Source organism: Anguilla anguilla, chromosome 10 (assembly GCF_013347855.1).
Source record: "Anguilla anguilla isolate fAngAng1 chromosome 10, fAngAng1.pri, whole genome shotgun sequence".
NCBI lineage: Eukaryota > Metazoa > Chordata > Actinopteri > Anguilliformes > Anguillidae > Anguilla > Anguilla anguilla.
Window position 1 is genome coordinate 20,242,469 of NC_049210.1, and position 15,383 is coordinate 20,257,851.

The following is a 15,383-nucleotide window of genomic DNA, read 5'->3' on the forward strand; positions in this document are numbered from 1 at the left end:
CTTGGCCTCCTAATAAAATGTCGTCATGGCGTACCTGTCTCTTAAAGAGCGGTGGCCCTCCTTGGGTTTCACGCTCCACGGGCACCGTGAGCGTTTCACCAGCATCCAGCTGCGTCCAGCTGCAGAAACGCAGCAATAATCCGGAAGGCGGGGTGCTGCCACTGCGGACGTTTCCCGCGTTTCTACAGTTGCGTTCTGGCTGGACCAATCGGCAGGAAGTACCAGAACAAGTAATGGCACAAGTGCCACTGAGTTATCCGACCAAAACCCTCTCTGTGACCCCCCTTCCCCCTCCCCCCCCCTTCCCCCTCCCCCTCTCAGCCCAGCGGCAACAATAAAATAAAATAAAAAAACATTGTGGAGTGGAGGCACATTGAAGCCTTCCGAAGTGGACGTAATCCAAATTTAATTTCCTTTCTCATACCCTCCACGCCACGCACTCCCTGTCGCCTGCCCATGGCAATATCGCGGCCCAGGTGACTGAATTTGGGTAGTGGCGGAGGGGGGCCCGTACGGGGAGGAGCACTCCACATACCCAATAACCCCACAGGCTCCTGCGGCCTTCCCTCTGTTTGTCCAGCTCTCAGCCGGGGTTCCCGTCGCACAGGGGGGGTCCCGAGGGCAGGGGCTTTATGCATTTAGATTTATACAGGTGTGCTTCACCCCCAGGTTCACCCCCTTGGAGGACCCCCTCCAAGCTGTTGGCCCCTTCTCTTTTTTTTAAGCACTGCAACAATGAGCTTTAATACCTCCACTTGCCTTGTTGCCATCAAAAATGTCACACAATAAGAAAAACCACTTCAGAGATGTTCGTCAGATTGAGGTGCACTCTGAAAGCCATTGCTGTTGTAATTGCTATTGTTGTATCTCAAGTTAATATTTTTATTATCATGAGAAGGAAGAAATTAAATACTTGACATTCATATCTTGGTATTCGTATTCGTCAATAAGGGACTTGAACTGCTTTTTCTTCCCTTAAATGTGTTTGGCAGGTTTACAATTGCTCTTAGCGTTTATTTCAGCTGAGCTGTTGATGTATCTAAATCGCACGTTCTCGGTGGTTTGATGGCCGTTCTTGCTCGGTGGGTGTGTTTGTGTGTGCACACCTGTGTGCCCGTTTGTGTGCTCATTCATAAACATGGTGCTGGTTCTGGTTCATGAAATTTCATTTAGCATTTTGATCCGCTTTTATATTTCTGTTTTCTTTGCTCAGTCATGGCCTTTTATCCTCTGGGTACCACAGTATTGAAGGGTTCAACCATTAATCGCTTGTGACTGTTTCAGAAATCTTAATAAACCACTTATGGAAGGCTTAGTAGCATGCTTCCTTTTCTGTCCGAAAAGCTTATAAATTTTGCGTGTGCAGTTGAGGTGCATTTATGTTCAGTCCATAAATGTTTGGACAGTGAAACAATTTTTGTTGTTTTGGTTCTGAACTCCAGGGCATTAGATTTGAAATGAAATGAAATGAATATGAGGTTAATTTAATTTCAGGGTATTTACATCTATAGGTGATCCATATAGAAATTACAGCTCTATTTATATGTAGTTTTCCCATTTTAGGGGACCAAAATGAGTTGGACAGTTGGCTGTTCAGCTGTTTCTTGGCCTGCTGTGTGGAGTTTATGCACAAGAAAACTAACAAAAGGCCAAAATTTGTGTCGCATTTGCATTTGGAGTCCGTTGATGTTGTCTTTCAACATGAGGACCAAAGAACTGTCAATACCAATGTGTACAGTGGAGCGCAATGGAGCCAAAACAACAAAAACGGTGTCCCTGTCCAAACACTTACAGACTGCACTGTATTCACAGCCTGCTTAGCCTGTTTTTGTTCAGTCTCTCCGTGTCTGCCTCTCTCTGCACAGAGGAGTTCTGGGGCCCTGCAGCAGGAGATTCGGGAAAGGGCCACAGTCCTGCAGACGGACTTTGAGAACGTCGTTCACGCGAACAAGGACTCCGTGCAGGCAGCCAAGAAAGGTTTGTTTTCCCCGGGGGCGAAAAAGTTTTTTTTATTATATTCAACGGTTAATTGATTGGACCGGTCGAGTTGGGCCGATCGCGTTTGCGCTCACACGTTGTCCGTCTGCGCAGCTCTGCAGTCGTTCCTGCGGGCCTACACCACCTACCCGGCGAGCGCGAAGCACATCTTCCACATCCGCCACCTCCACCTGGGCCACGCCGCCAAGAGCTTCGGCCTCAGGGACGCCCCCCAGGGCCTGTCCAGCGCGGGGGCGGGGCCGCGCGGCGCCCAGGCGAAGGGCAGAGAGAAGGGCAAGGGCAAAGAGAAGAGGTGAGAACCGGAAACACTGCAGCCTTACTGCATTGTATTTAACCCTTTTGAAGAGTAGGTTTTTTGAAATTTTATTTTATATTTATTTTCTTTTTCAAAAATGTTAAGTCAGTGTTGTAGATCTGCATTGCTTTTGTTTACCAGTCGTGGGATGTTCAGTTATGAATATTCTAATCCCATATTTGTGATCTTACATCTTAAGGAAATGTTGTCAAACTCAGTCCTGCGGCCCCCTGTATGTGTAGGTTTTCCTTCCAACCACAGTCGCAATCCCAGAACCTTTACAAGCTGTTCATTTTTCTTAATTACGCTTGTCATTTTGAGAGATTATTTACCCTCCTAAGCCACATTATTTCAGAAATAGTTATGCATGCCATGAAGAATAAAAAAAAATCCTAAGTTTATATTGTGCTATTTTGCAAACAATTACATAAAGAGAGGATGAAGCATTTAACTTAAATGAAATTAAAGAATGAGATAAATGAGTAGACTCGTGACACTGTGGACACGTGGCCACTAAAACTAACCGTTAGATTATGAAGAATTCAAACACAAAGCAAATAACGAGCAAAATCTGCATTGCGTTGAGGAAAGGAAAAAATGATAAAGAAATTAAACGTGTTCAACGTCCCTGATGGAGTGTGAGATTGGTTGGAACATAAACCTGCATACACAGGGGTCCACCGGACCGAACTTGAAAAGCACCGCCTTCATGTCCTTACATGCTACAGTCTACATTACACTTTGGTTTTCTGTGTCCTTATACGCTGTGTAATCGATCTGGGTTTGTACGCCCTACATGCTTTATATTGTCCTTACATGTGCTGTAGCATTTGTGTCCTTGCATGCTACGTATGTGGAGGATTATATCATATCGTACATGGATTATGCATTGCATGTACCCTTGCATATTGTCATCTACATTCTCATATGATGACGTTTATGTGACCTGTGTGCTTGATCTGTGGCAATTTTAGGGCAGGTGGCAATATTTGGTGTGGTTTTTCTGTGGTTGTAAGTTGTGTGGCGGGAAAAGGAAAGGAAAAGGGGAAATGAAAGGAGGTGTCCTGAGCTCATATTTGCTTGGTTCCTGCTTGGTGCGGAACTGGTGAGCCTTAGTGGGGTTCTCAACCCCAGGAGTGGTGTGGGGGGTGTTCTGTGGAGCAATTGGCCGGGTTTAGTCTGACCTGGTCTGGTCTGGTCTGGTGTGGTTTTATTTGGTCTGGTCTGGTCTGGTTTAGTTTAGTGTTGGTTTAGCCTGGCCTGGCCTGGTTTGACCCACTGTGCTTGTTACCCACCAGACAGGGACAGTGCGTGTGTGTAACTCTAGAGGCGCTGAGATAAGGATGTGCCTGACAGCTGTGCTTGGTCATCCGAGAGCACCCTTCTTGTTTTTCCACACTTTTGTTCCTCCCTGAACTGCGCCCCCCCCCCCCCCGCTTTTATTTGGGCACCTCCCACCCCAGCCCCCTTCATCCTGTTAGAATTATAGGAGGTCCTGTGTCTCCGGGAAGAGAGGAAGAGCAGCGCAAAATAGCGTCCGCTGCATTGTGTCCCCCGGAGTCCAGGGTCCACGTCTCTCTGGGTCCACCAGATACCCTTCTTCTCAGGTTCCTACGGATCCTCAAATGCCTTGAAAGTTCTTCATTTTGAACTTGAAGTTTAAGAAATAAATAAATAAATCCAAGGTTGTTAAAAACTTTTTTTATGACACATTTGCACAAGGAAAGCCAAATGTTTCATGAGTTCGGTGATATCAGCAGTCTTTGTTCCAAACACACGCAATTTCCCTCAAACACTAGGTAGCGGCACAAGGGCAGTGTGCTAATGAAATAAGATGTCTTGTCTAGGAACATGAATTTGTTCTCCAGGTCTGTCTTATGATCATTCATCCCTCTGTAATTGCACAACCATCATTCATTTTTCAGTCAGTCTTTCTGTCTCGCTGTTCAGCTACCCCTCCGTTTGTACTTATTTCTAAATCTTTCTCTTTCCCTCTCCCTCACTCACCCCCTCCCTTGTTTCCTTTCACTAATTTCAGGTTTGCAATTGTAATGTGATAGGTGATACTGCAATAGATGTTTATACCAATACTGGTGATAAATTTTGAAAGGTATATAGTGTTATGACCTGTCAACAGTAATAACAGAATTGTATTCAAAAACTCATCCATTTCTGTTGCATTTCATACTATCACGCATTAGGTTTAATAGCTGGAAGTGCAATAAAGTAGTTTATGTTAAGGACTGTACTCTGCAACCCTGCCCGTTCCGTTCACATGGTAACAAGAGAGATTACAGTGTACGTTCAGAGAGCCTGAGGGGAAGGACCAATTTGGAGTTCTCTTTGGGGTCTCCCAGAACCAGAAGGAACATAATGTAGAGGACTTAAAAGGGAGCAAAATTCCAAATTTTTCCATCATTATGCGCATCATTATTTAATATTTCTGCTGAAGGATGTCCAAGAGAAGGCGGGTATGGGAAAGCCTGTTTAAGTTTGATCTGTTTACAGGCATCTGGCAAAACTGCAGTTTGTGGTGGTAAAATAACTCTTTCAGTCAGACCAACTGGCAAATTCAACAGTCAGACTTACACTTCACCACCTGACCTTACGGGAGTGGGGTGTGTACCGGAGGCATTGTGGGTACGCTGGGCGTAGGTGTGCGTATGCTTGCTTGTGTGTGTGTATGCGTGCACGTTAGCATGAACGTGTGTGTGCGTGTACGTGCATGTGTGTGTATGCGTGCGCGTTAGCATGTATGTGCGTGTGTGCGTGCATGTGTGCGTGTACGTGCGTGTGTGCATGCATGTGTCCGTGTACGTGCGTGTGTGCGTGCATGTGTCCGTGTACGTGCGTGTGTGCGTGCATGTGTGCGTGTACGTGCGTGTGTGCATGCATGTGTCCGTGTACGTGCGTGTGTGCGTGCATGTGTCCGTGTACGTGCATGTGTGCGTGCATGTGTGTGCGTGTGCGTGTGTGCGTGCATGTGTGTGCGTGTACGTGCGTGTGTGCGTGCATGTGTGTGCGTGTACGTGCGTGCATGTGTGTGCGTGTACGTGCGCGTGCGTGCGTGTGCATGTGTGTACGTGCGTGTGCGTGCATGTGTGTGCGTGTACGTGCGTGTGTGTGTGTATGCGTGTACGTGCGTGTGTGCGTGCGTGTGTGTGCGTGTACGTGCGTGTGTGCGTGCGTGTGTGTGCCTGTGTGCGTGTACGTGCGTGTGTGTGTGTATGCGTGCACGTTAGCGTGTACGTGCGTGCGTGTGTGCGTACATGTGCGTGTGTGTGTATGCGTGCACGTTAGTGTATACGTGCGTGCATGTGTGTGCGTGTATGTGTGTGTATGCGTGCACGTTAGCTTGTACGTGCATGTGTGCGTGTACGTGCGTGTGTGCGTGCGTGTCGGGTGGGGGTTGTTTGTCAGGGCCCAGGCTTGGCAGCTCCGGTCCAGCAGAGAGCCGCTTCTGTGGCAGATCAAAGAGCCCGGGTGAGGAGGGAGTGCAGGCAGCCGGCCCCCTCCCCAGCCTCCATGCTAATTTCCCGGCCTTGGCAGCCTCCCTGCTTCGCCTTCCCACTTTTTTGGCACCCGAAAATGTTTCGCTGATCTAATTTTCTCGCTTTTCCCCCCCCTTTCTCTTTAAATCTTCCCCTCTCTTTTCAGTCTTTGCATCAGCTGTTTATCCATATGTAATCCACGTCCAGTGTCTGCGTCTTAGCTAACAGCTTTTTTTCCACCCTCCTCGGCAGTCTGTTGTCTTTGTTTATACTCGTGCCAGAAATGCGGGGTTTTCATGTGGGGTCTTGAACTCTGGGTGTCTCCCGTGACTCATCCTCTGGATTCGGGGCAGGAGGAGGGAGTTCTGGGCGGGGGGGGGTGGGTTGTGGGGGGTGGGGGGAGGGGGGAGGGGGTACTTCTGCGAGCCGTGCTGTGTCCTGATGACCAGTGTTGGGGATAGCTGGTTGCTAGGCGTTTCTCTGTAGCTGGAGACGCTGGGCGGTTGCTAGGTGACCTGCTGGCCCTTGTGGGTTGCACTGTCATTACTGGTCACCTGGGAAGCTGCGTTCTCCCTCCTCCTGCCGGGTCAGGGTGCAAGTCGCGGCCTGGCAGTCATTATCAAGGAAGGGTCGGGGGCCGGGGGTGGGGGGGGTGCAGGGGCGGTCAATCAGCTAGACAGGGGCCGCAGACACCGGGGGTCCCCTGTCGTCAAGTGATTAACGAGACTGACACCAGAAACACAAACCCAGGTGCGTTGTGTTGAGCACCCGAAGTACAGGAGCACGACGGTCTGTTCTTGGTCATGTGACCATCATGAGCACGGAAGGTTCCGGTGTGGTAGCGACCCCCCAAGCACCAGGAGACGGTTTAACGGCAGCATACCTGCACCGTCGTCTTTTATCGGTCTTTTTTTTTATGTGCGTTTTCCTTTTCGTCGTTCCTACCTCGCGAGTTCGCCTTTGAGCGAGGATAGCGCCTTGGAACGGCAAGTCTGAGCCAATATCGCTCCGTTTTCACCGAGCCGCCGCGAGCGGAAGCGGGCTCCGCGCGAACACGCAGCAACCCGAGGTGTTAAAAAAAAAAAAAAACAACGCGTGTCACATCCTGTTAGCGGTAACCTCGCGCGTTAGCGGCTAAACTGCGCCGGCTGGCAAAGGCAATTTAACTGATAAACGTTTGAAGCCTCTTCTTCTTCTTCTTCTCCCTCCGTTGCGTTCCCCCCGCTCAGGCCCGACCCCGCCGAGCCTCGCCCGCTCCGTTTCGGTTGCCACTCCTAACAACCGTCAAAGATAGAAAAGGGGAAAGAGAGAGAGAGAGAGGGAGAGAGAGAGAGAGAGAGAGAGAGAGAGGGAGAGAGAGAGAGAGAGAGAGAGAGAGAGAGAGGGGGAAGCACGCGGCTGAGAAGGAGAGGATGTTATGTCGGATTCAGGAGCGCGGAGGAGAGGCGCGTTTCCCCCGCGTAGCTTCAGTTCTGCTAATCAGCCCACTGATCTCCCAGCCCGTGTGTCTGGGGCTTGTAGTTCCCTTTTCCCTCTCCGAGCTTTGTGTAAAGAGAAATTTATGTGTCAATTCTCTGATGATGAAATGCGCATCGTTCCTTGGAGAACTAAAAGTGGGGGAGGAAGAGAGGGGAGGAGTTTTTCTTTTCTTTTTTTTTTTTTTTTCCCTCTTGCTCGCTCTGCTCCTTTATTCTCACCCTTTCTTTCATCAACGGACCGTCCTTGACTTCTAAATAATTTGTAAACGCGCTCTCTTTCTGTACCTCCTACCTCTCTCTTTTTCTGTAACTTCAACCCCCTCTTTCTCTCACTTTTTTTTCTCTTTTACTCTCTCGCTCTGGATTGGCTCCTTCACCATTCCCAGTGCGGAAACAGGAAGATCATTTCTTTTACCGTCCAATCCAAAGTCTTTTTTTTTTTTTTTTTGGTCCCACTGTTCTCTGTGACGGGCCATAATCTTACCTGTCCTCTCCTTCTCCGGCTCCTAGTCTGCAGTGCTTTTGACTGCGTGTTTCTCTTTTCCTCACTCCTGTTAAGAGTCTCCCTGCCCTATAAGGCTTCCTGGTCTGCACACATGGGGGTCTGTGAGGAGAGGTCACTCTGGGTGGACGTCGTCCCCAGCTGTCAGTTATTCTTCTTGGAGTCAATTGGCGGTTTTTTGACCCCAGGCCACGCCCCCTCGTACCCTCCCGTGCTGCTCGGCCCCCCGGTTACCCCGCGTTCTGTCGGTCGCCGCTGGAGCGCGAGGCACGTTGCGTGGAAAATCGGTCTCTGGGGTCAGAGGTTTTCAAAAAAAGAGTCCACTGCCTCCGGGCGCGTTCTACGCCCGCGTGTGACCGCGTACACGTGGCTGTGCGTTTAATTGCCCGCAGTTGGCATAGTGACCCGGTGAAGGCAAAGGACAGGGGCTCGCGGAGCGAATGGGGGGCCTGGCGGGGGGGCACGGGGGGGCATGAGGGGGGGTGGTGGGTGAGGTGTCGCAGTACACTGTCCCAAGGGTGGACATGTTGGAGCTGTGGGGCCGCACCTAATGGATTGGGGGGGTGGGGGTGGGGTGGGGGGGGGGACATTGTCCCTGTACCCTCGTCTGCCACGGCACACAGTCTCCCGATTAAGGCTGATGTCATCTGCTGAAAACCTACAAACAGGAGCATGGCTGCCTCGATTTTTAACAAGACTCTAAGCCAGTGGTTACCAACCCTGTTCCTGGAGATCTACCGTCCTGTCTGTTTTCATTTCGACCCTAATTTGGCACACCTGATTCAGTTCAATGAAATCTCTCGTTGTTGATTGATGTGTGCTTTGTTGGTGTTGGAGAGAAAACACACAGGATGTCAGATCTCCAGGAACAGGGTTAGTTACCACTGCTCAAGTTGTAACAGCAGAAAAGCAAACTCAAGGTTTAAGAAGGCTTCAGGCCTCATACTGGGGCCAATATATGAAAGGTATCTTGACATTTTTGAATGAATATAGCATGTACATTCATGCACTATCCTGGTTGATGCAGTTAAGCAATTTATACAGAACAGGAGAAGCATTTCTTTAAGGGAGCGATCATGATTTTTCAGAGTACAGAGACCTTAATTTTCAGTTAAGTGCTAGTACGTTTGGTCTTTCTCGTTTGAGTCTTTCTGGAATTTGAATAAGTGGTCAGTTATTCAGGAATGCGTTCAGTATTTAGGTCTTTAAAGGTAAATGGTAAAGGTTATACTATGCAGGTTTTTTGCAGCTCTTCTAGACTCTGTGTTTGTCTCCTCCTCCGTCCTCAACCCCACCTATGCCTCCGTTGAGGAAGCACCCTCGAGCGCTACAAGCAAAATGTCAACCAAACAGTTCAGGTGGTCAGAGATATTGAAAATCGCGTTTTTAGCAACATGGAAGATTCCATATAGATGGTAACAGTAATTAGGCAGTGTTAACGATTAATGTTAATGTTAACGTTTTTTACACCCCTTAACGTGTGAGAACATTGTATGGTACTCAATAGTGCAGCTATTTTGTGCGCTCCCTTGTTCTGTATTTAGTTATTCTGGACATTTAGTTTGAACTGGGATGTAAACACGAAATCATACATGGAATAAGTAGCATTAGCAGGCCATAGGTACATTATTGCTAGCTAATACACGTGTACATTGAATTACTTTTTCACAAAGTAATTTGTATCCTATTTAAATATTAGCCTCTTTATTTTCTCAAATACAACATATGTGTATGTTTATGGCTATGGATAACTGGTACTGTATCCGAATTGTAGCTACCTGACCTGTGTCCTATAGTTGTTCCAACGTCCTTCGGTATGTAGTTATTGTGCGTCCCTTCGGATAAAGCCACTGCCAAATAAAATGTAATAGAGTTATAGAGACATAGAGTTAGAAATAAATGATTGAAATATTTCAAGTTTGCTGTGTTTTATCATCGGTGAATACTGATGAGGACAGGGAGTCTTTGTTTGCAACTTTGTTAGCTTTGTCAGTGAAGTTGGCTACGCGTAACTGGACAGCATGCAATTTAGTTCCTGATTGAACTAAATTCCGGTGAATTACCAATCTAGCTGAATTGCAACTACAAACAGTAGCAGCACAGGGAGGAAGACAACTTGATGGGAGAACAGAATTCAATACAAAAGCTCCCTAACTTCGGGCATCTAGCTGCCTATTGCAGCTAGCTAGCTAAAAGTATGTTGCTTACAGACAGAAAACAGGCCAATTCATCCCCTTGGCGAACTTCAGCTGACGCCACCCTAGGTATTGAACGAGCGCTGTCAGCTTGTCTTTTTGCTTCACTGTATCTAGGCTTCTTAGCATTCGTCATTGCAGCAGCTAACAAGCAACAAGCACTTCTGGAATCTGATCCCCAGCCACAGGCTCTGTAGCCACGCCCACCCCTCCCCACACAGAAAAGAGCGCCACGCCCAGAAACATCCCAAACATATTTTCGAATAACAAATACAGGTAAAAGGTGCAGGAATTTGGTGTATTTTAGAATACTTTCAAGTAAAAAATTCTGCATAGTCTGCCTTTAATATCACTGAAAGCCTAATTTGTGGTGCAAATATTTAGAAGGGGAAAATCTATTTTTTTGCTTCTTGTTAAAAATAGCGAGCAACAAACGTCGGTTTTCTGTGTGCTGAGTTCAGGTGTTTGTGTAAAAGACCACCACCTCTCCGCCACCCCCCCCCCCCCCCCCCCCTTCTGTCTCACACTCACTCAATCACGTGCCGAATGTCAGAGCCTGTTTCTGGGATTGAGTTTTCTCCCCTGTCAGCAGAGACTTCATTACTGGTGTCTGCGGCTTACACTGTCCATGTCCAGGCAAACATGCCCTCTAATGAGCCGGGTACCAACAAACACGCAATCAAACCAATCAACACGTCAACACACCTACCCACACCCCGACAAACAGGGAAGAAACTGAACTCTTACACTGTCTCCGTATTTATCAGTGAACACTATGAGCACTACCGAGCAGGCTTCATGCATACGTCAACATTAAAAATACACCAATAAAATGTCATAGTTCACTTAGTTGATTGGTACATTCTTTTCCATCGTTGCTTCGAGGCGATGGGTGATGTCACATAGTTCTCACCAGCACATTTTGAGAATGTAATGCGTTCTGCCTCATACTATTCTGGGTGTACAATACTGCAGAGATGTACAATGTGTAGGGATGGTTATGTGCGTAATTTATAGCAGTGGTTATATGGATAACGGTTATGTAACCTTAAATATGTACCAGACTAGTATTGTAGGCTATACAGGATTGCGTGTTCGGTTGGTAATGCTTACAATGAATAGGGATGATAATGTGTGTATTGTATGGTGTGGTAGTGTTTATCATTTATTGGGATTAAGTAGATAAAGAATAGGGGTTGTAACCTATTTCCAGAAGGTAATGCGTACAATGCGTAAGGATTTTAATGTGCATATTATGTTGGGATGACAATGTACGAGCACAGTGATCTTAAAGACCACTGAATTGTAAATCTTCGTTGCCCAGACGTTTCGTGTGTTTTACAGTTAGCGTTTCATTGGGAAACATTCTCAGCAGTGTTCTGAACACACTGAGGGTTTTTTTTGTGTGTCACATTTGACTTTGCTGAGGTTTTTACTTTTTTGAGTAGGGTGTCACTATTTCAGTTAAATGCATTATGCATCACCATAATTTTAAACAACTGTCCTCCATTTTATTTTAGAATAGACATTTTGTCTTGTACCGGGGTTTTGAAGTTTAACTGGATTTTTCTACTCAAGGTGTACTGTTTGAGTAGAAGTTCTTGTTTTATGTCAGAAGTTGTCCAGCATGTGCAGCCAAATGAATGTAACTGACAGTGGCTTTCCTCCAAATGTTACCAGTAATTACCAGAGCAACTCCTCGCTCTCTTTCCTCCTCCCAGCTTGCTCCCTAAAATGATTAATCGAAGCACATCCTGAAGACGTAATGACAGTTTACCCTCATTGTACTAAGGGTGTCTTTTAAGCAGTACTTTAACATTACCTGAGTGGGGCGTAGATAATGAGCAAATAAGGGAGAAGAGAAATAAGAACTGGGCATGCCCTACAGCTGTGGAACGACAACGCTTAGGAGCTGTCAATCACATCCGGCTGCGCAGCGCAGCTTCCGTCCAGCAGGGGTCCCTGTGGGGGTATTCGGGAGGAAGAACAACAAAACAAAAAAAGAAAAATCCCCCTCCGCATTGAGGCCGCAGGGGTTTGTCAGCCTCGGCTCCGCGCGCGTTTTGTCAGGGCCCTGGGTGCCTGAAGCCTGTTCTTGGCACGCCGCTCGCTCCCAGAGGGCCCTCAAGGGGGGATTTTGGGTCGGGAGCGGCGGCGGTGGTTATTGATTGGATAAAGACGAAGTGCTTTACAGCGTCCCCCCCCGCCGCGAGGAGGAGGCTCTGCTGCTGTTTACGGGGGAATCTCCGCGTCTGCCGGTCTGGCTCTCTCCAGCTATTTCCTTCTATTTTTTTTAAAAATCCGGCTTTGGGGAATTTCATTATTTGGAGAGGGTCCGTTGTCAACACTTCTGCCCATCACCCATCAGATTATCTCCGTAGTTTATGTTTGTTTGTTATATTTTTCTGTGTGTGTGGGGGTGGGGTGGGGGGGGCGGGGGGGGGGGGGGGGGGGGGGGGGGTTGCTGGGACTTCCTCCTCGCCTCCATCCCCTGCAAGGCGCCTCCGGGGCCTGCGCGGAACTCCATCCTCTGGAAGGAGCGGCGGGGGGAGCACGCCCGCGCCGGCAGGCCCCCCGCTTCCCCTCGGCTAACGCGCGGGTCCCCCTCTTCCTGTTCTCCAGATCCCCCAGGAAGCTGAGCGGAAAGGAGCGCGTGGCCAACCTCATGCGCTCGGAATACGCCAGCGGCGCGGCAGGCGACTCCGCCCCCAAGAAGAAGCGCAAGAAGAAGAAGCAGCAGCAGCAGCAGCAGCAGGCAGCCGAAGGAGACCAGGGGCAGAACTAGCGGCGCCGGGCTCACGGATACCCCGGCAGGCTGCCCACCCCCCCCCCCCCCACCCTCGCCCGCCCCCCAACGCGGAGGGCTGACTGTGTGCCTCACACGCGCTCGCCAGACCGCACAGCGCACCCCGTGACTCGCCGAGCTCTGGACCTAGATTATCTGTGCCCAAAGGCCGTGACGCAGGAAGCGGCGAGCGATTCCCCTGCCCAATCAGCACGCAGTGGGTCTTCCTGATCACATCTTTATTATGTATGGGGCATGTTGGTAATAAGCGACTCACCCGCCTGTAATTTGGGGCAGTCACACACATCTATCTCAGTTACGCGCGCTGTTTTCTGCAGACCTGTCTGAACAAGGCAGGCCTGACACAGCAGACGTCTGAAGCCAACGTTTGAGCAGGGGGACCGAAAGGGGTGTGGCATTTCACCCCGGCCCCAACGGCCTCCCTGAGCAACCCACCTCCCGCTCCTGTCTCAAATGTGTGGCCATTGGCTAATCAACATGCCCAAACCAGACCAGTGGTGAGTGCTGTTTGCTCTAGCGCAAGAGATCGTTGTTTTTTTTATTTCATTTTAGTGTGGGGAAATCAAGACTTAGTCATTTCTCAAATACAATGGATGGACATTAAAGGCTCAAAGCATCTAACCTTGGCGTTTTTTATTTATTTAAGTATACTTTAACTGTTGCTTGTATTGCTCCATCTGGGTAAAGTTCAGTTTAACGGAGGATGCTTCTGCTGACACATGATTTGCGCTGTTCTTCTTTAAAATTTTACTTCTTTCCATTATAGGGCCAGCCTGACAATGTGCCCTTGTCGCTGACATTTTAGAGAAACTCACAACCTTTATTTTTAGAATGGCCCGAAGGCACTGCTCATGCACAGGGCAGGTATCATAACGATGACACAAACGCTCTTTTCCTCACATATAGGACTACATGACAAATCTAGCTAGTCCAAATAATTTGGGAGAAAAAAGTTATCTGGTGGCATAATGGCTTGCATAAATGCTAGACGTTTTGGTTCCTACGTAGAATACACGTCAAGAAATTGATCGCCAAGTAATATGAACTTTAAATATCCCTGGGGTTTTTTTCCTTCCATGACTGGGAAGCTTCTTTATAGAACCATCACCCCACTGCAATAGCCGTATCCCTGAATAGATTGTGAAATGTCCTGTAGTCAAAGCCATATTTTTTCCAAGCGAGAATGCGGGACTGTCTGTGGGTTATGAGATATGATTGATCTGACAGGCACTGTTGCTTGTGAGGTCAGTAGTGGCATGGCAAGAAGCTAATTTAAGGGTTTACGCAAGTCTGGCTCTTACCTCTCCGGACGTATAGCCAAGTGCTTACCTTTTTATTCGCACTTACACGTAGCAGTATTATAAACATAATCCAACTGATGTTATTTTTTTTATAAAATCAGATTGTCTTCATCTCTGCTAAATTATGTCGGATGGCAAATATTTTTTCCGTATGTCCAGACTTCTGTTCATGACTGCTGCTCATTTATGGGATAATATACCAAATTCAAATTCATTCACCCCAGCATCAGAAAACAAGGAACGTAAATAGTTGTGATCGGGTGGCGAACGGTCTTTGTGTTGTAGGCTAACTCGGTACCCAGTTTTGTTAGACGTTATTACATTTTTTTGCAAGTTAATGTAATTGCTGCCTTGTGACAAAATTGCATTTTCAATAAGGGTATATAATAATACGGGTTAGAGGCAATTGGTTCGCTGGACCACACTGGAATTACATGCGAATGGGTGGCACGTGTTTACCGCTTGGCTGTGGCGCTGATAATGCCAAACAACCTTTCTGCTTGTAGTTACAATGACGTGACCTAAGCTTTTTTTTCTTCTTTCTCTGCGCTTTAGCCTTCCTCCCAAACAAAAATTCGTCGAGTTGAGAACAATTAGCAGATAACTCCGGCTGCGCGTGAACGCGACGCACCATCTTAAATTCCCTTCCTTCATCTTTTAAATTGGTGAATGCGATGGAGAAGAGGGTAAAGGTTTATGAGTATCTGTTTTAAGTTTGCTTAGCTGGCTATTGTGGTAAACAATTACAATAGTCGAAAAGTTTCGACCACAACAGCGAATTGGAAAACCAATAATAATTGGGTTGCATAACGCATATTTCAAGGTTGAATTTGAGCGAAACTGCCGTTTTGCCGTGCTTTCACATTATGAAAAAGGTAGTCATCTTTTTTCTTTTTTTTTTCTTTTTTGAGCGGCCAGGATCAAAACACGTCTTATTTTCTCGTTACCGTAAAGCACATTTTTTCAGACCTTCTGCCTTTTCATAATGCAAATTGGCCTTTGATTGACTCCTAATTTGATTCGAAGGTTGTTTTGTTTGGTTTTATTCTGAGTCAATGAGATTAATCAGAGTCACTGATCCTCTGGTTTTAAGTCTCCGTGTTGTGTTTTTGTTTGCCGGGAGCTCAGTGAGGCTCAATCCGCACTTCATTAACTCTGAGCCGGGGGCAATCCGTGGCAGGAGCCGAGAGTTTACCAAGATCTTTTCACATGCAAAATATTTGTGCCTTTCAACAAGATCACGTATGCTTTTCACATAATCAGTTGCGCACTTCGCAAGAATAACTCCTTTCATTAAAATTGAGAGGTCATCATCTT

The 15,383-nt window shown here is 47.5% G+C and overlaps 1 protein-coding gene across 2 annotated transcripts in view; it reads left to right on the forward strand.

Moving 5' to 3' along the window:
* ddx31 (DEAD (Asp-Glu-Ala-Asp) box polypeptide 31) overlaps positions 1-13,386 on the forward strand; it is a 34,079-nt gene extending 20,693 nt beyond the window's left edge. For both annotated transcript variants that reach the window (XM_035379051.1, XM_035379052.1), the window contains exons 19-21: positions 1,866-1,977; positions 2,092-2,290; positions 12,582-13,386. In XM_035379051.1, coding sequence (XP_035234942.1) covers positions 1,866-1,977; positions 2,092-2,290; positions 12,582-12,744 — 474 coding nt within the window. In that variant the 3' untranslated portion in view covers positions 12,745-13,386. The remainder of the gene's footprint in view (positions 1-1,865; positions 1,978-2,091; positions 2,291-12,581) is intronic.
* Positions 13,387-15,383: the final 1,997 nt, after the last annotated feature.